The sequence below is a fragment of the Pogona vitticeps genome, chromosome 5, assembly GCF_051106095.1.
Source record: "Pogona vitticeps strain Pit_001003342236 chromosome 5, PviZW2.1, whole genome shotgun sequence".
Lineage (NCBI taxonomy): Eukaryota > Metazoa > Chordata > Lepidosauria > Squamata > Agamidae > Pogona > Pogona vitticeps.
In genome coordinates, this window is record NC_135787.1 from 18,115,654 (window position 1) to 18,136,119 (window position 20,466).

Sequence of the window (20,466 nt, forward strand, 5' to 3'; positions counted from 1 at the left end):
ATGGCAATGGGTGCCCTTTGTGGCTGGTGGAGCAGATGGCACAGCATCCAATGGTGGATGGAACCAGAGGCAAGAGTGGGTATTCATAGACACATACACATGTAAGGAGGTAGACATTCACTTTGCCCCCACCCCACACACTCCATTTGTTCTTTCAGTGGCTTAGCTATTGGGCAGAAAAATACATCTTACCCTCAAGGTAAAGAATCCTTCTATTGGCTGCTGTTTCTTTCTACTCCTTCCCTTTATTCCTTCTACTCCATGTGCTTCTCTTCCACACCCACTCATAATATAGGTTAAATCTGTGAGTTCAGTTTGAAGGGAACACAAGCAGGACCTACTGGTTCCACTAGGGAGACACATTTGAGAGGGCTAACTGGAGGAAGCCTGAGGCTAAGGCAGTGTCCCATTTGTCCTAGTTAACCCAGACCGTGGCAAAGGCTCCTGATGTAGCAATCACCTACAGACAGTGGTTAAAGAACCCCTTCTTTTAACTGTAGGTTATCAATAACCTTTTCTTTGGCCCTATAATGTCCTAATTTCACAGTTATCTTGTATGCAAGATTTACCCAACAGCAGTTTTGCTTCTGAGCGCTTGCTAGCCTTCCTTTCTGCATTTTTGTTCTAGGTGCCTATCCTTTTCATGTTCTCTTTGAATTTCCCTCTGTTGTGTTGTTTGTTTCTGGTTGGCTGGTTGGTTTTTCTCACTTGGGTGTTGAGGAGTGATAAATGTGCCAAATCGAGCAGAATATTTTATTATTCTGCCTCTTGGGACCAAAGGGCCTTTGGATTTGTCATATTCTGTGTCATGTTTATTTACCCAAAGGAGACCCAAATCCATATGTTCTTTGGCTGATAATGCACAAATTCTTAAATACACATGCTTGATCTTAGTAAAAAGGCCATGAAGCAATAAATACAAGCTACATGCAACTATAAAACTGAGGATATCTTTGCATGAATATTGTATACGTAACGCCTGGTAACCACTGAATAAATGTTCTTTATAGGGAATTGCCTCCATTTGATGATATTTATTTCTACAGCCTTATGGCTTTCCCTGGAGATACTGAGATCTACCACTTGTTTCTTGGTGGTTCCATTTTGGTTCCATTTCTGTTAGCTCTGAAGAGAACTGTCCTTATGGAACATCGTATGGTGCACCTGAGGTCGTCATCCTCAACTGGATCCTCAAAAGGAGCTTTCTCAAAGGCTTTCTTCTTGGCAAGGGGCACCAAAAGGAAACTTGCATGCTTTAAATGTAGTGCCAGTAATCTCCTAGCACTCCTTGTTATGCTTCAAGAAAACTTTCGTCTGTTAAATTTTATAGGTTTCTGTTTGCCTGTGCTGTCAGATGGTGGCATATCATTCATTTCTCAGTTATTTGTTTAAAGCTTTATTATTTGTTTAATTTGTTGGTGTTTTGCTACTGAACCATGCTATGCTAGCAGTGTTTCAATGGTATGTGACTATATTTGCTCACAAATTGTCTTGAGGTTCAGTTCTTAGAGGAATATATATATATATTTATAACAAGATCATAAGTAATCTAGTACTGAACCTAATGGGCAAACTCTATCAATATGAGCCCCTACACCAATTGAGGTTATCTAGAATTGCCCTCAAAACAACCTGAATGTATTTTAAAAAGACATTTCTGTATTGTTGCCTCCATGCTCTGTAATTCTGTTCCTGAGTCCCTGCAAAGTATGAGAACCCTCCAGATATTCAGTAGGGGGTGGAAGGCAGAATTGTTTCGGCAGGCCTTTGGATTAGGAACTGCTGAGATTTTACCACTCCAGGTGGCAAGCATTTTTATATAGTACTGTATATAAAGTAAAATTGTCTAGATTGTTGAGAGGTTTTATTGCACTGTATCATTTTTGTGAACTATTTTATTGTCATGCATACTATACATGCATTGTTTTTGTGTTGTGGGCTTCTTTGGAGAGAATTATTGCATATGATGAATGAATAAACACATTTGTGATTTTTTAAATGTTAGAGATACAGTATAACAGCAGTAACTATGGGTGTCATCAGTGTTTCAGTTAAATCAATGAAAAAATATGTTTGAAGTATGTGGGACATTTGCATTTTTTTCCTCTTTTTTTTCCTATTTGTTTTAAACTGAATGTTCTTGATTGTGTTCTATTGTTATGAGTCTAGTTATAAATCTTCTCTCTTTTTGTTCTGCATTGGCTGTTTGATCAAATATTTGATCTCTCATAAGAAAAAAGTCTTGGCATCTTTATTAGCTCTTCTTAAATATCGACGTTGAATTTAAAGATTGAAATTGTACAGTCATACTCATACCATATTGGATACCATTTCTTCATAAATTTTCCCATTGTTTATAGAGCTTTCCATGTTCATATCAGCATAGCATAGTAACCCTAAGCCATTGTACTTCTGTGTTGGAATGGTCTACACTGTACTTATAATAATGATGGTGTGCCGTCAATTCAGTCCTGACAAATGGTGATTCCCTTCAGAGTTTTCTAGATAGACAAGAGTACTCAGAAGTCATTTACCATTCCTTTCTTCTGGAGCCACCCTGGTACTGTGCACCTTACCCAAGATAACACAGAGTGACTCTTCTGGGATGCACAGTGGGAACTGAATTCCCAACCTTTGGCTCCGCAGCCAGATTCCTAACTCATTGATCTATTCAGCCAACTTATAATAGTGGCCATAAGTTTATCAACATGCATCCCTTTCAGTGTTCACATGTTCGGTTTAAAATTGATTGTTACATATTTTAGGCCTCAAAATTCAGATTGTTTGTATTTCTGACAATCACACAAGCCTAGTTCACATTTTTCCTCCTTTTTCTTTTATAGCCGCTGGAAGTGGATGGTCATCCAACAATGGTGCAAGACCTGCAGCATCTGTGCCAGGTGAAAAAAACACTGTACCTCCTTTACCAACAGATGAAGACTCTCTGGTTCAGAGAGCAGAGCATATTCCAGCAGGAAAGCGAACTCCAATGTGTGCTCATTGTAATCAAGTAATTAGGTTTGTACTTTCTTTTCCCTTGTGCATTTATTGACAAATGACACAGGCTTTTGAATTGTAGATCCATACAATTCTCACTGATTATTCTTAAGGCATCGACTGAGACCGCTTCAGATCTGTTCATCTGACAGAGGTTTATGAATTTTAAACTTTAATAGCCAATGCTTAAATAATCAATTTTAAACAATTTCTTTTCTGCATCTTTCTTGTATTAATAGCCACTGTGGGTTTTCACTGCAGTTACATGAACTGAGGTGGCAAATTGCCTCTAATTAATGAATTGCCAGTCACATCCTTAGTCGTATCACTTGGTGTGTAACTAAGAATGTGGGAAGCAATTCATTAATTAGCAGCAGTTCACTTCTGTGATTCACAGTTACATGTAACACCAGTGTATGTCCGCAGTTGGACAATATATATTCATGTGTTTATTTAAATTAAAAACAAAACAGCACTTCGTTAATTGCTAGTTGCAACCCATTGAGGAGACAACTTGATAAATATAAATAGATGTAGATATACTAAAATACAGTGGTGCCTCACATAGCGACATTAATTCGTTCCCCAAAAATCGCTGCAGAACGAAAACGTCGCTATGTGATATTAAAAAGCCCATAGAAATGCATTAAAGCGTGATTAATGCGTTCCTATGGGCTTAAAACCCACCTTTAAGTGAAGATCCTCCATAGCGCCACCATTTTTGGTGCCTCTAAAGCGAGGAATCCGTCCCTAAACACAGCGGGCGGCCATTTTGTTTACCCGGTGGCCATTTTGAAACCGCTGATCAGCTGTTAAAAAATCACCGCTTTGCGATGATTGGTGCCCGAAGCAGGGAACCAATCATCGCAAAGCGAAATTCCTCCATAGGGAACATCACAAAGCAATCACTTTTGCGATCGCAAAAAATGCGTCGCAAAGCAATTTTGTCATAAAACGAAGCAATCGCTATGCGAAGCACCACTGTAATATTATTAGCACTGCATTAATAAGTCACATATGAGGGAATGATCCATTCATTTCATCAGATTCATTTTGGACAAGAAACTTAACAGACGAGAAACAAAAATTGGATGTGCAGTGACAAAGTTTTGTTAATGGCTCCAGCTCAGTGGTTTCGGTATCTGGTTGTGAAGCCAGAGGTTGGGAATTTGATTCTCCACTGTGCCTCCTTGACAGGGGCTAGGATCAATGATCCATAGGGTCCCTTCTAGCTCTGCAGTTCTAGATGATGAAATCCTGTTGTGTAATTTATTCTTGCAGAAGGGTGGTGGAATTACTAGCAGGTGGCGATTTTCAATAATTAAATGCTAGCTGCTTCCATCACATGGCTTCCATGCAATGAAATGGTTTACACATAAGTTGGAAGTAAAAAATAGGAAGTTTTTAATAACCAATATAGCCCTCTACCGGTGCCATCACCACTCTACCACAGGTGTAAGTTACATAACAAGATTTCAGCCAATGCATACAAAGTATCTAGAAGACACTTTTGGGATGCAAAGAAAATTAGATGCAAAGCATGAATAGAAGGTGAAGCTTCTTATTCTGGATGGAGATGTACATGATTCTGGCAGGGAGATGATGAGCCATTAGCTGTAGCTAATATCTGAGCACTTTGTGAAACTCTGTGAGATCCTGTGTCAAAAGCTGCAGAAATATTTCAGAGGATCAGCAAAGGGACATGTCTTGTGGATTGTATAGTTACAGAATTAGGTATAGATATTAGCGGTCACATTTTCCCAGTGCTTCATATGGGAAGTGAAAACAGGAAACATTCAATGGTAAGCATATACCTTGAGGCCATCTGACAGTACTTTAATCAATATATCATGTTCTCCTTTCACTCTTGCACTACAGTGCTTTTGGAAGCTTGTGATAGCATTCAGCATTGAGTTTTTAGCATAATTACAGTTCATGCCCTTTGAGACAGTATTACCTGTGAAAAGGTAAGCGCTGGATCAAATAACATTCCACAGCACACCTGTTTTGCAGCCAAACTGTATTGTAGACCTGCTTACTTTACATTAAGGCATAAAATAACCATGACACGCAAGCCCCCCAAATTTAAGAGAGGCCATCTCATAACTATTTCATTTGTATCTTTAATTATTGATAATGTTTCCGAACTAAAGCATTTCTTCGCAAATGTTTCTCTTTCTTCTCAGTTGTACAAAACTGGAAACTATCTCTTTTACCATGTATAAAATATGTCCTGAATACATTTAACGTGAATCTGATGGAGTTTTAAATGACGGCATACAAGAACTTTTGGAATGTCTTCAAATGCTGCAGTAAATTTCTCGTCCATTTTCAGAACCAAAATTTTATTCCCAAGGCCTTTGTTACATACACTTTTTTCTGTGGCTTATAAGTAAGAGGAGTTTAATTTTGAAAACTTATCAGAGTTTAATTTTTGTTGTCAATTCTTCTTATGTTTAAAAAATTTTATCATAAGGTTTATCGGTTCCTAACAAAGATAAGTTTTTCCCCAAAAGAAATAAGAAATTTACAAAGTGAAAACAGCTTACATAGGAAACAGAGAAACAACACAGTGTACAAACAGTACACTTCAGATACAGTCTTTATATTTCTAATCCCTTTGTGCAATTTTAAGACATCAGACCAGATTTCTATACACACTTGTACTATCTTGTTTATCTGAATGTGCAGGTGCTGACCTGTTTCGATAACATATACATGGCTCAGACAGTGCCACTTCTGTTGTTACAATGCTCAGATCATGCATGTCAAGAAATGCTATGTTTTCATAAGATTTTTTTTTCATACATGGAAACATATGTAAAAATGTTAAAACCAGCCCTGAATATCTACTAACAGCCATATTGGGAGGCCAGTGAAGCTCAAGATGATAGATCCTTGCAGTCCCTTCCATCTTAGGGACTACTGGATCATTCTATTCCTCTTCGAAGTAAATATGCTAAGTAAATATACTTCAGTGTAAATCCTATGGATACTTCACCATAAAACAGACATGGAACCAGTCTGTTTTATGTTGCCAGCCAGTTCTGGCATTGTTTTTCTCCACACATTACAAGGAACGTGTGATTTTATGCAGTGCAAGTATTAATTTTCAGCTCAATGAAAATAATGGTGCATTGGTGTCTTTTGCTTAGGTGTGATTTAATGCATTCTGTGTGATGATTTTAATTGCACAAGTCAAAAATGTAATGTTTTTTGGAAGCATGACTTTCAGCAATTTTCTTCATGTTGTCAAAAACCGTAAAATACAGACTGAAATGTGTTGTGCATCAAATTCCTTTCTAAACCTAACAGGTGGTATCAAAATACTTTCCCCTCTTTCCTACATTGTTTGTATTCAAGTCTATCATTTTAGAGCAGACAGATGGAAACTTGATCCTACCAGGGGCCAGAAGAACCTCTTCAGTGTTGGTCCTTTCGTAATGAGTCTGGTAAATTAGCCTGTGCTGACACAGTGAGAAGAGAGCACTTTGTTGTACATAAGGACTTGTATTGTTTGATCGCTACATAACTGAAAGGGCATTGATGTAAAAAGGTGCTTGTACAGAGGTTGGAGGGTATCAGGTTAGGTCAGTGTTTTGCACTTTGCAGGTTGCCACACAACAGCAGGGGTGTCTCTAGAATTCCGGACAGGTTTCTTAAAACTGCATGAAAGAATTCTTGAAAAACAACAAGCACTAAACTACATTTTGCAGTGTACTCTAAAACACTTGCCTAAGGGGGGGGGGGCATCACAGTACACAGATAGAGATCAGTATTACAAAGGAAATAGCATGTGTCCAGTTTTTTGAACACTCAAATAGTTTTATAAACATGCACCATATTTCACAGATCTAGTTGATATTTAATAGCTTCTGTTCTTTGGTAGGAAAAACCAGTTAAATGAATAACATAAATAAATCTGATACTGATGTTAGCTAAAAGTTAATTATTATAACATAATCAAGTGTTTCAGGAAGCTTCTGTTAGATATGCAGAAGTAATGTGCAATGGACCCAAAAGCCTACTTTTCTGAAACAAGACATTTTATTCTCCATTATACAAATGAGTCCTCTGTTTCAAGGGAAAGCATAAGTGCAATGCTTTTGGCTGTGTTGGTTACAATGCAATTCAGTTCCAGTATGGCTTGCGTTCTCACATCTTTCTTAGCTTGTCTGCTCAAATTGGCCTTGATTTCAGGTATCTCTTGTATACAGCTTCATTCTTTTCATCCTCATTGTGTTAAATTATTTCAGCCAACTTGTCTTTCAAGAGATGGAAATATCTATCGAATGCTTGGTTTTTTAAAAAAAAAACTGATCGTACCAAGACAAACTTTGTTAATGATGTTAAATCCATTTCGAACTTCTATGTCTTTTCATTCTGTCAGTAATATGTTTTGGTTTGATTGCGCTATTAACCAGATCATATTTTTAGTTGAACGATGCTAAATGTGCTACTGTGAATGAATCTGCTCACCTTTCCCAACTTCTAATGGAAAGTTTCATTACTTCATTTTTGCTTAAAACAGAGGGCCTTTTCTTGTGGCCTTAGGGAAATCGTGGCACCCAGAAGAGTTTAATTGTGCTCACTGCAAAATCTCTATGGCTTACATTGGCTTTGTGGAAGAGAAAGGAGCTCTGTATTGCGAAGGCTGCTATGAGAAATTCTTTGCCCCAGAATGTTCCCGATGCCAGCGGAAGATACTTGGCGTATGTAATAAGTCAGCATGTTTATAAAGTTTTGGGCTTGGGCTTGGAATTTCTGACATTAAAATGTCTGCTTAAAACAGTCTTGATATTGGTACAGACATAACAAAGAGCTTGGAAAAGTTACCTTTTTTGGATATAACGTCCAGAGAACCCCAGCCAACATAGCCAGTTAAAGGACTGAAGGAGGGCTGCAGAATTGCTCAGTTTCTCCACCAAGGCTTCACCTCTTTCAAGTGAATTATCCCTGTCTTAACCTTAAGCAGGGTTAGTTATTACTGCTATGGTGGGAAAGAATCAGAACAAGAGTTTTCAGTCATTCAACTTCTTCTCCCTCCCCTCTTTTGCTTGCATTGAACAGCTCTCTTTCTGTCTTTTAACTATGGTTAAGAACAGAGTCTAGCTATTCTGGTAAGAGTATTTTGTAATTTGCAAGAAAGATCAATAATTAGTTAGTTGATTTTTATACCACCCATTTGGTCAAAGGCCACTCTGGGCAGTTTACAACATAAAAATAACGATAATAATCACAATACAACATAGCTAAAAAAATTTTAAAAAAACTCAGTAAGTAAATTTCTGATTAAAAATCTTACAGTATCCTAAATGTTCTCTTTTTTATTCTTTTTTCTTTCTTACTTTCTCTGGTGCTTAGGAAGTAATCAATGCTTTGAAACAAACCTGGCATGTTTCCTGCTTTGTGTGCGTGGCCTGTCACAAGCCTATTCGCAACAATGTTTTCCATTTGGAAGATGGTGATCCTTACTGCGAGACAGGTGAGCCTTTGACCATCAGACCCCAAACTGGAGTGAAAGGATTAGAAACGGCACCTTCAGCATTTGCAAGGTAGAGCTTCCCTCAGTGAAACTTATCAGGAGCTATCTTCCTGAACTTTTAGAACAAGTACAGATAAATTCACGCTTCATTTCTAGAGAGCATACATCTTCCCCCAGTTTAGGCTTACACACATTCATGCTGAAATATGAAAGCGGCATAGTGTCTTGTAAGCAGTTGCTGTTTTTCCCCACTTTGCATTGAGTTTTGTTCTAAAAGCAATGCTTCTTCACCATGACAACTGAAAGTTAGCAGCCAATTCAGGGTTTCTTCCAGGGGCAAGAATACTGAAGTAAAGTTTCATTATTTGAGGTGTCTGAAAAAAGGAATTTATAGATTGCAAAATATTTTTTCATTTTTTTGTAAAACCAAAAAATAGTGTTCTGGCTTGTCTTATTAGACAATAATAAGACAATACATAATACTTATTATGTATTATCTTTACATAATGTTGCTAAGCAACAAAAAATGAAGAATTTCAAATCAATACTATGTTCCTTTTTTGGTATTTTTCGTGATTAATTATTTTCGTTGTAAGAAAGTAAAGTTGTCTGTAAGTTGTTACTGCTTCCACCCATGAGATACTTCTGTAGTTAAAAGAAGTACTTCTGCAAAATTAGGAGGCAGCCATTACAGTACAGGATAACACATTGCTATGTAAATTAAGGTGTGTCTCAAATGTGGCACTAAGTTATTAAGAGGAGATGGTCAGGTAACTAAAGACTAAAGAAACTTTTAAGTCAGTTCCAAATCCTTCACGGGAAGTAGTCAAGCCACAGGGTGGATGAAAAAAAAAGTTGTGTTTAAGCGAAGATGCAAGGATTGCTTTCAGTGAGTGCTCATGCTAGGTTCCTCTTCAGTTGAATTTCAACTGGGGCCTCTGTGGAATCAGAAACTGCAAATTAAATGTCCAGGCAGGAAAACAGCACACGATTGACCTGCCTTGTAAACTTTCTGCGCACAGTTTCCTTCAGACTGCTGTTACCATGGTTAATGTAACAGGAGAAAAATCTTAGACTATATGTCTGAGGTTGAAAAGGAAAGAGAACAGAAGCTTTTCAGTCTGCTATGGCTACTGTTTTCTGTCTTCTGTTTTGTGTGTGTGTGTTTTAAAAAGAGCTTGTAAACGTCTTGAAACTATAAACAGCAGCCAAGTCAAACAGCATACGCCCATTCTCAATATGGTGCTGTGAAAAGGAGAAGAAAGGACATTGTCTGGTTTAAAACAAATATGTGTGAGTAATTTGTTTTGCCATAGGAAACCTACTTTAGGTGAGCTCTTTGAGTGGTGACCCTAGTTTCCCTGTGGCTGGTAAGAATGAAAGGGCTGCACCTAGTGGTTTTCTGAACATATTGTCATAAATGTAGGAATTAATATGCCATCTTCCTGTGTTTCTTCTTTTTCACATCGTATCACACCATTTATTCAGTAAGTTCGTGAGCTTACTAGTAGAGTTGCTTAGTGGCAACAGCAGTTAGTTAGTTAGTTAGTTGGTTGGTTGGTTGGTTAGTTAGTTAGTTGGTTAGTTGGTTAGTTGGTTATCTGGTTAGTTGGTTAAAATAATTTAATCCCCCCTTTCTCCTTAAAAGGACCCAAGGCACTTGTCCAGCATGTATCTGTTTTTAATCCTTTTACAAACAAGGCAGTACTAATCTTTGCAGCAGTACCAGGACATAGCAATATTCAAAAATAAATGTATCCATTTTTGTGCTGGTTTTAATTGAATCATTGTGTACATTCCCTGCTGCTGAAGAAATTAAGAGGACTTGCAAAGTCCCTAATGTAGGAATTTCTGGCATAATGATCTTTAAGAAATACAGAAGTTTGGTGAGTCACCTCAGTCAATCTTCTGGTTGACTCACAATACATCTTGTTCACTTGATGAGTGTGTCTCCCTTCCGAATCTCATTCTTTGAGACCTTGATTGGGTTCCTGTGCAAAGACTGGCCACGTTAGATGGAGCATTGTTGCTTGTTTAAAGCAGCAAAATTCAGCTTCAGATAATATAATGCAAAGAATAGGTTGTTCTGAAAGATGGTCATTCTAGGAATGATAACCAAGCTTGAATTTATGATCCAGCTCGGCCGACCTTACAAATGCAAATTGCCAATGTCACCGCACATTTTCCATTTTACTTGCTTATTAGTTCTTTGCAACAATAGGGATCACATCAAGAATGCATTGGTGAGAGCTAGTGACTCAGTGAATAAATTATTGGCCATTGGGGAGACTTTATAGATACTATGGATAAGTAATCATCTTATACATACCCTTTCCACATCTGTTACATCTTTTGTGTAATAGCAATGTGCTAGGAGAGTGTTCTTTCAACAAAACCAGGTATAAAAATTGTAATTTTATAAATCTGTTGAACATCTTTTTCTCATTTATTTTTAAAAAGATGAAGGAGGAGAAACAGAAAGAAAGTCTCAGTGAAAATGCTTGAGGTAGAGGAGCTCTGCAGAAATTAGATACTAGTCTTATTTCCCCCCCCACAGTTCTTATTAATATATCTGATGTGTCTTGATACATCTCATCTCTTGAATATCAGCCCAACATGATATGTTTACAGAATTTACTCTATTCTGTGCCTTGTTATAACTCGAGATGTTTTATGAAATGTCCATGTTTGTGTGTTTATATTTACAGACTACTATGCTCTCTTTGGTACCATGTGCCATGGTTGTGAATTCCCCATTGAAGCTGGAGACAGATTCCTGGAAGCTCTGGGAAACACATGGCATGATACCTGCTTTGTGTGTTCGGTATGTATAGGACATATGTGGTGTCTAGTATGTGAAAATGAGCTTAGAAACAACTAGCAATGAGGAAGAATCAGTGTTACCGGTTCTGTGCACCAGATAACAGTGTAGGTACTATGAATTACATCAGCTGTAGGTTTTGAACAGTTTCAGGAGCAACTGGATTACATTTCTTGGGGTATATTAGGGAGTTTTTACCCCTAAATGTTAGGCTATATATGTTTTTGCTTCTTCGAGTCGATTTTTAAAAAAGAAATAATGAAAAAATTAATGAACTCACACATTAACAATGATAAGCTACCTAGGAGTAGAGGCAGAATATGGTGAATTGGTTTTTAAAAGTAATCTTACAAGCTCTGGTCTAAACCAGATGTGTTTACCATTTTTTACTTTCTTTTTAGACATGCCCTGAAGATCTTCTTGTTTGTTTGTTTGTTTGTTTCAGCCTGCTTGTAGTTTCAGGAAGGTTAAATTATTGGCAATCTTGTATTCGGGCATTTTTTTTCTTCTTTTTTGGGGCTGATGTTTTGCTATTATACTACTTTTTTGCTATTATACCACTTTTACCATTTTTTAAAAATCTTGTTTAGACTTATTTATAATTGGTTTGTGATTTTAAAACTGGAGGTTATATCATAGTAAATATAACAAGTATAGTGAGGGTTTGTTTACAATTACTTGAGCAGACTTTACTCTTGAAGGTCAATGCAGAAAGAGTTAAATATTAGTATCTAAAACTGCCAGGGTTGTTCCCAACACTAGCAGGCTTGGGGAGGTCCAAGATACAGACAATTTCATATATATATTAAAGAGAAAAGTCCTGAAGCAAGGACGAACCCCAAAGCAGCTCAGTGGGAACTGAGCATGTTAGTGACCATGGAATTCTGATTGATTGTAGGGACAAGGATAAAACTTGTGACAATAGGACTAATAGAATGGAGCAGCAGTTCCCAACCTTGGGTGCACAGATGTTCTTGGACTAAAATTCCCAGAAGCCTTCACCACTAGCTGTACTGGCCAGCATTTCTAGGATTTATAGTCCAGAAACATCTAGGGACCCAAAGTTGGGAGTATCATGGAAGACATGACTTCATGGAACCTTGGATACCTGTACCGCATTGCAAAGATTCGCTGAATGCCCTGAACATGTATAATAATGTTATAATAAACAGAACTGTAGGGCTGGAAGGGATGCTAGGGATCATCAAGTCCAGCCCCTGTTCCCTCAAAACAACAACAACAACAACAAAACCACACATAAAAAGTCTGATTGATCTAGTCCCAAAATACCAGGCACCATTCACCTTTTGGGGATTTTAATGGAGCCGACAAATGGAATGAAATAGAAAAATAAAATTAAAAATGGAAGCATTTGAAATGCTTAGTGAATGTTAAGTCCTTCTTGGATCCAGAACCAAGAAAGGAGTACTAGAAATCCGAAAGTTCGTAAAATTCAGAAAGATATATCATGAGAAATAAAATGCACAGATTGCCATGGCTAATTAAAGCAAAAGGAAAAAGAAGTGCAGGAAGGAGAACAATGTATTAGTCAAAGAACCTTAGGCACAACATCATTGTTTAGAGCATCTAAAGTCATTAGAGACGTGATGTCAGCATTGGTAGATGGGGAACAACAACAGGAAATACACCCTTATTATTATTCATATGTATTAATGTTTGGATTTAGATATTATCCATGATCTCTTTCTTCTTTCAGGTGTGCTGTGAGAGCTTAGAGGGCCAGACTTTCTTCTCCAAGAAAGACAAACCACTGTGCAAGAAACATGCTCACTCTGTGAACATCTAAAACATTCGAAGTTGCTGAAATGAACACAATGACAAGAAGAGAAAGTTAGCCTGTGTGGGTTTTCAGTAGAGTTACTATAGTATTTATGTAGAAAATTTTAAATTGTAGAAGATGTGAGAAGGGATAGTGCTTATTGACTTTTCATGTAATACAACAGGAGGCATTTTGCTTGTTAGACAAAATAAAACAGGCATTTTCTTTTAATGAGAGAAAAATTTCAGGAATATCTGGATTTTTGTTTTTGTTCTTTTTTCAAATATAACACATAATGCTGTTTCAGTCACTCATTTTGTAGTTTAATTTGCCTTACCAGTTAAGCAACACAAACAGTAAAATGCTTCATAGATGCAAGGCAAATGTAGAATTGGTTTTCTTGCTGCTTCGTATATAATGGAAAAGAAAGAAGGAAGCAATTTGAGTGGAATTCTAGCTTCCCTCTGCTAATGGAAGGCTTCCACTAGCTTAAAGAAGGAGTAGTGCGATTTTCAGATATATCACCGTCTCATGTACCCTCTGCATTCTCCCCACTGTCTTTTTCAGGGGGTGCTGTAACCCGTCAAAATGGTTGGGGGGATGGAGGAGGAAATGGCAAACTCTGAAACTCATGTTTGGCTGAAGACCTCTGTTGATGGAGGGAAATATGCTGTATTCAATTTTTTATTTTTTTAAAAAAAAATATTACTAGTTATATTAACCATAATGTGGGCATGAAAGAACATATTCATGTTGTTAAGTAATTAGAGAGTTTGAAATAGATTGCATAAATGATTATGTAAAACCCCATTGTTTTCATTCATTCTCACAATATAGCGTTCCTATTCATTTTTCTCTTCAGTGATAAAGAAGTAAAAATTTCATGCAACAAATAATGAAAAACTTGATCATGCAGAAGACAGCTTTTATAAGTGTTCAGAAATAACAGGCAACTTTGTTGCTCCCAAAATGGAAGAAATAGAGCTGTAAGTGATTGAAGGGATATATGTAGAGAGAGGGGAGGTCTAAATCAGATACTATAAGGTTGTATTTTCATATACTTCCACATAGCATTGAAATATACTTGCACATCACATTTCTTTTGGTGTAAGAATGACAAAAGGGAGAGCTGGCACATGAAACACCTTCAGTTTTCTTAGACTTCTGTTTCACAAGAAAGCAAATAAATACTCAGATTGTTCTTTTCTGTTGTGGTCTTGCCATTAGCCTGCTTGTATTATGTATAAATACATTGTGCATTATGTTGACTTGCCATTTTAATGAACAATACTTGCTTGCCTGCCATAATATGTAAATACACATACGAATTAGTGGAATTTTTTCTTATCTATCTTAGCTATTTTTTCAGAGATGGAGGGATGCTGTTTTTATAATAATAATTAAAAAATCACTTTGAAAAAGGAAGGGAGGACTGTAATGGTTCTTTCTATGAAAATCTTTTGAAAGTATATTTCATCCTACATCGAGCCAAGAATTTCCTGGATGGGAACAATCCAGTCTCCAAATGGCTGAAATCCTGATGCCTAGCATAATAAAATGTGTAACTTTCAGTCTGTTTCAACAAATAAAAAGACCCTACTGCCATTCTTAGGGGCACATGCATCCACATCCCCATAAATCACAGCAAGGAATTTTTATTTGCTGGCTAGGAATAAGTTTCTAATTTCCAAGGAAAATGTAATTTAACAGATTGTGGCTATAGCACATTTAATTTAGTGGAATCTACACAGGAGAAATTTGTTAAGCTCTTGTATTAGCTGCCTAGAGTGGTCTTTTAGACCAGATGGGCGGGTTATAAATCAAATAAATAAATAAATAATATTTATTGTATACTGTCCTCTGAAGATGCCGGCCACAGAGACTGGCGAAACATTAGGAAGAACAACTTTCAGAACACGAAAAACGCACAACAACCATCTTGTATTTAGCTTTCTAAAAATGTTTCAGACTTTTTTTTTTTTTAAAGCCTTTTCAGGCACAAATCAGGCCAAAAGGGTGTGTTTTAGCCAGGTTTTCCTGGATTCTCAGTGACTTCTAAAAGTGACCTCAAAAGAAAAGATTGCTCCTCAAATGAATGTTGTGTCATCTTGTGATGAGTTCACTGGCTAGACTATGGGGTGGGGTATGAAACATTCAGACTTCCACTATATTCATTTCCATGAAATGGTATGTGGAGTATATTTTTCAGCTTTTGAACTGTAGAAGTAAAGCATGAATGGTGGGAAGCGGATTTAATCATGCTTAGAGCAAACTCATTAAAATCAATGGGAGCTATGGTCATTGCTAACTTAAATCCCATTGATTTCAGAATGACTAAGTCTGTATGTTTTCAAGGCACAGCATTTAAAATACTTCATCACGATTGACTTGGAGGTGAACACATTAACTTCCACTTCCTCAGTCAACCATGGTGCCTGGTGATTTTCTTCACTGTATGATAAATTGTCTACTTCTTTGGCATATAGTCAATCCTGCTTGTTCCCTGGAGGGAAGTAAGTTGGGAATTTCCACTTTTGAAGAGAAAAATGCATTTTGGATTAGTTATATTTTGGGGACATGTCAGGATTGAGACCAAGGCAACGAAGAGAATGATACCCCATATAGTTGTTGATTTGTTTCCAGTAAAGCAGGATTGGTCATAGCAGTTGGCAAGCTAAACAGGGTGGTCGCTAGACTTTCAGCCCAGTTCAACATCTACAGTTAGCTAGGCTGAAAGAGGATGACATGCATCCTTAACCTTTTATTTTTCAACGTTCTTCAGGCTATTTTGGTCTTCAATAAAAAGACAGTCATCCACCAGTTGCCTTAAAGTACATTTCAGTTTCCAAGTTCATTCTAGAACATGGCTATGGTTTCAGGTGACTGGAACTGGAACTACAAATACTATAACAATTACAAGTGCTGCAAATATTTTTTTAAAAGATACCGTGTTTCCCCAAAAATAAGACAGGGCCTTATATTAATTTTTGCTCTAAGAAACTCATTAGGGCTTATTTTCAGGGGATGTTTGATTATTTTCATGTACAACCGTCTACATTGATTCAAATACAATGTCATCTTCTTCTGGTTGCTACACAATGGTGGAGGGTAGGGTTTAACTTAACTGGGGCTTATTTTGGGGGTAGGGCTTATATTACGAGCATCCTGAAAAATCATACTAGGCTTATTTTCAGGTTAGGTTTTACAGAGTAGCTATAAATCCAGCTACGAATCCTATTTACCCTAGGACTAACCTTGAACCTAAGGGACTACATGCAGTTACTAGTCCATGCCCAGCTGCTGAATGGTAAGTCAACACTTAACATAAATCTTGTTGATTCAATTGATTTAATCTAGTTGGAATTACCAGATGGTTTCAGGGTGTGTGGATGGACCCACGAAAATGCACTTATAATAGAAGTGGTTAATTTGACTGCATTGTGAATAAATAACCAAGTGATGTTTGTGGGTATAGATGAAGCCACAATTTTTTTTCTGACCAAAAATGAGGAAAGTTTTATCACTTGTATAAGACCTGTTTGCAACACAATCTTCCTGGCCAATTGGCAGAATAATGCAGATTGCTGGCTCAACCTTTTCTTTTTTCTTTTTTTGCCCACAATCATAAACACAATATGGGAGAAATATAGGCTGAATCAGGATAGTATAAGTTGCATAACAAACTTTATACAGTGATGTGCGAAGAATTGTTTCCAGTCTGTGGCCCCCTTCAAGTTTGCCAGAGTCCCTGAAGGGACTATCTGGCCCCTGTTGAGAATGGCTGGTCTATATTCATCTGATTTCTGTCACACACTAACACAATTGTTAACCATAGCCTTTATAACCTTTGATGTTGTTCATTTGGGTATAAATTCAAATATTAATTCTGCAAAAGAAGTATGGGCAAAATGTAAGTACTACGAATAAGTAAAAAATAGCAATGAATCCTAGAGAAATCAAAAGTCTACTACTTCACAGTAGTGTTTAAATTCCATATAAGGTTTTTTTTTAAAAAAGGACCTCAGGTTTTTAGCAGGGTGCTTTAACTAGTAATAGCATATTTCAGTGAGTGGATATTTATTTGGTAGTGGAAATCTTCTATAAATTTAATGGGTTGGAGCCAGACGTAATTAGGGCAGATCACTGAACTCAATGGGACTTCGGCTAGTCACGATACCCTTCAGATTTCATTTGTTCTTTTTTTCTAAGTAATGCTAGGTCTAGATCGAACATAATATATCTAATGTTATTTTTTCATGTTTTCCCGATTTATAATTACATTGTTTAGATGTGCTTTTTTTTCATTGAATGAAATTTCACCAGCTCTATAATCTTCTGTCAAGTTTACAACTTGTAAAATTATGTTTCAAGTCACTTTGATCATACTGTTCTGTATCCTGTATCTAAGCCATTCTGTTATCAGATATTTTGCAAATGTCCTAGAAGCGATTTCTAAAACATGGAAGATTAAGTTGCTTGTCAAAAGAGGGATATTTGTATGTTTATTCAGAAACACCAAGATTGGCAGTGTTTTTTCATACATAGAATTGTAACCCTCAAAACTGTTCATGAGCAACAGGCATTACAGATCTTTAGAGAAAGCTCTGTTGAGAGATTTTATGTTTCTTTCTGTAAATAGAATATTTAAAGTTTCACTGTCGTGAGAGCTAAAGAGAAAAAATGGCAATGTTTTGATCTGCTCTTTAGTATTTAACAGTACTGGTGCCAAGAACAAGCAGAAAAGGAGGAGGTGGTGGATTTCTCTGTTTATTTGTTGAATTTGGTTTGCTTTTTAAATTAGATTCTGGTGGTCTGTATGCATAATCTTATTTTGTTTTATTGCTTGTAACATTTTTTTTTAGAAAAAAATCTGTTGGATGTCTTATTGATGCTTACTGCTCTCTGCAGTGAGCTGTCTGGACCCAATTGTGATGAAAAGTACCAACAGCAACATGATATGGTGTACATTTAAATAAAAAGACACTTGTGGAAATCCAAATAGTTTTTCCCTCACTTTTTAAGTCTCAGTGGCCAAATTCTTTATCTCCAATGAATGGCCCATCTCCTGTATGCCTGACTTTATCCTCTCTCTCCAAATCCTACCCTGAAAGCAGAATATTTGATAGAGTTGTCTGCAAGGATTGTTTGATGTTCCCTCTAAACAGGAGACAGTTAATAGGGACTGCAATTCTATCTTCTCTAATTTGGTTTATCTGATACTGTATTTAGCCTTAGCACAAAGCATTCTCTGATTTCGCCTTAGGATACTTAACCATCTATAGTAACATGGCCAATTACTTCATGATAGCAGTAACCTCATAAGATTCTTATGAGCTGGGTATCTTCTGACTAGGAGAATGTGCTGTTGTTTTCTCCCTTGTTTGTACAAGGAAAAGGGAACACTGCACATGACTATAAAAAGCTAGAGGCAGCTTTACAGGAATCCAGCCTCTGCTCCAAGTGTTTAGACTACAATTAAAGACAAATGCAAGTCTATTTGCAAACAGTATATTAAACTCCAGAAGCCAAACTCTTAAAGGCATCAAGGCTACATTTGACGTTTTAACAGCAGAGGGTTGGTTTCTATCAGCCCACAATATAATTTAACATTAAAATGCAATGAGAAACAAAAATAAGGGATCTGTCATTCATTCATTAAGAAACTGTAATCTAGTGTAATATTTATAGCCTTAAAACTCAACAGTGTGTTTTCACAATAAATCCCCTTTCACTGCTCAACCTAGAACAGATCTTTCAGTCAAAAAGTCTGCTGCCTGAAATGTCCCGTGTTAAAGATCTTCAAAGCCTTTCTTACAGAACGACACATAAATCCTTTTAACCAGCAAAAGCTTAATTTAGGCTGGAGTTTTACTCTTCTGGGGATGTTAATATCTTGTGCTTAGACAAGATCTTGGTTATATCAGAAACACGTAGGGTCTAATTTATTATTAGCCGTCTGGTGTTAATTAGGGGGAAGTTACCAGAAATAGTTCACTGGATGGAAATTTATTAGGAAATCACACTTTACTGATGGCAAAATAGGAGCCACTGAATGAGCACAGCTCCCACTCAAAACCAGCTAATTAACAAGGAGTCAAAATTCCTCTCAGGAGAACTTGATTCTAATCATAGGAACCTCCCAAGGTGACTGGCTTCACTGTGCTATTTCAATTTTAAAATGGGGGAGGTGGGAATAGTTCTATCCAGCCAGAGTTTCCCAAGTGGAGAAATTATTCCATTCAAACTAAAAATCATCGATATCCCAGGGTCATTATGGAGAATAGTTGTCCCACTCTTTTTCAAACAGAAAGCAGCTTTATACTTCCTGGGTGAGGGTCATTTCTTTAGCCTTGTAAAGTAGCCATTAGTCATCAAATACTACTTTTTAGTTTAAAAAAAACTTGTATTGGGAATCTCAAGTTCTATTTAAAGCATTTTGAAAAGGAAAAACATACTAGCTTTATATTAAGCAGTATGTCAAGGAAAATGTGTGTGTTTCTTGACTATATCAGAATATAGTTTCAATGTTCCACAGCTATGTTTAACATGGCACTTAATTGTGTGCTTCATGCCAGATCTTGTTAAAAGACACACGAGATGGTGGCATATATGCAAAACTACATTCATTGGTTCATTAATAGCAGAAAGTGGTATTTTTGAATAACAGAATAATTCTGCTCGCTCAGAAGAATACGATAAAAGAATAGGAACTGAAATTAAAGTACCTCTATAGCATATGTTTATAGTTATATATTTCTTAGCTGAATTTTGCTGTATGTGATGGACTCCCCAAACATTCTTTTAAGCAAAGGTAACATGGTCAGACTTTCTGCTAAGCAAAGATAACACAACAAATCCTGAAACCTGTAGTCTGTCCAAAATCACTCAGTATTTTGCAGATCTTTGCTTGAGTGAACTTCAGTTTCTGGTGACTACGTTTACAATTTTCAAAGATCTGGCTGCATTCATCTGTTTCAGGAGCCATAAATAAAACTAAAACAAAGTATTGTGATACATTCTAGACCAACTGATATATTTTAGTTTCTGAAAAATACAACATAAACAGAGATTCTTGTAGCTCTCTCCCTCTTGGATCCCAAGATTCATATGGGTAGGAATATGAAGTATGGTGGGCCAATGGACTGCAAATCCTCATGTATGTGCAAATCCCCATGTATGTGCAATATGGTGTGTACATCAGGCAGTGTATATGCAGGATCAGTATCTACATTTCTTTGTCCTGAAAATTATAAGCTGCTATCAAAAATATGTGAAAAGTATAACTGCAGATGTTTCATTCTGTGGAGCTTCCCTGTGCAGTGAACTATTAGAAGTATGTTTATAGTAGGAGTGGCCAATCTAAGTGGGGGGGGGCATAGGTTG

The 20,466-nt window shown here is 36.9% G+C and overlaps 1 protein-coding gene across 29 annotated transcripts in view; it reads left to right on the top strand.

The window, feature by feature from the left end:
* PDLIM5 (PDZ and LIM domain 5) overlaps positions 1-18,082 on the top strand; it is a 139,404-nt gene extending 121,322 nt beyond the window's left edge. For 26 of the 29 annotated variants that reach the window (XM_073001916.2, XM_073001920.2, XM_073001924.2 and 23 more), the window contains 5 exons: positions 2,844-3,018; positions 7,529-7,709; positions 8,362-8,482; positions 11,191-11,306; positions 13,021-18,082. In XM_073001916.2, the coding sequence (XP_072858017.2) occupies positions 2,844-3,018; positions 7,529-7,709; positions 8,362-8,482; positions 11,191-11,306; positions 13,021-13,110 (683 nt within the window). In that variant the 3' untranslated portion in view covers positions 13,111-18,082. The remainder of the gene's footprint in view (positions 1-2,843; positions 3,019-7,528; positions 7,710-8,361; positions 8,483-11,190; positions 11,307-13,020) is intronic. The other 3 variants (XR_013545787.1, XR_013545789.1, XR_013545788.1) reach the window with 1 other exon arrangement.
* The last annotated feature ends 2,384 nt before the right edge of the window (positions 18,083-20,466 follow it).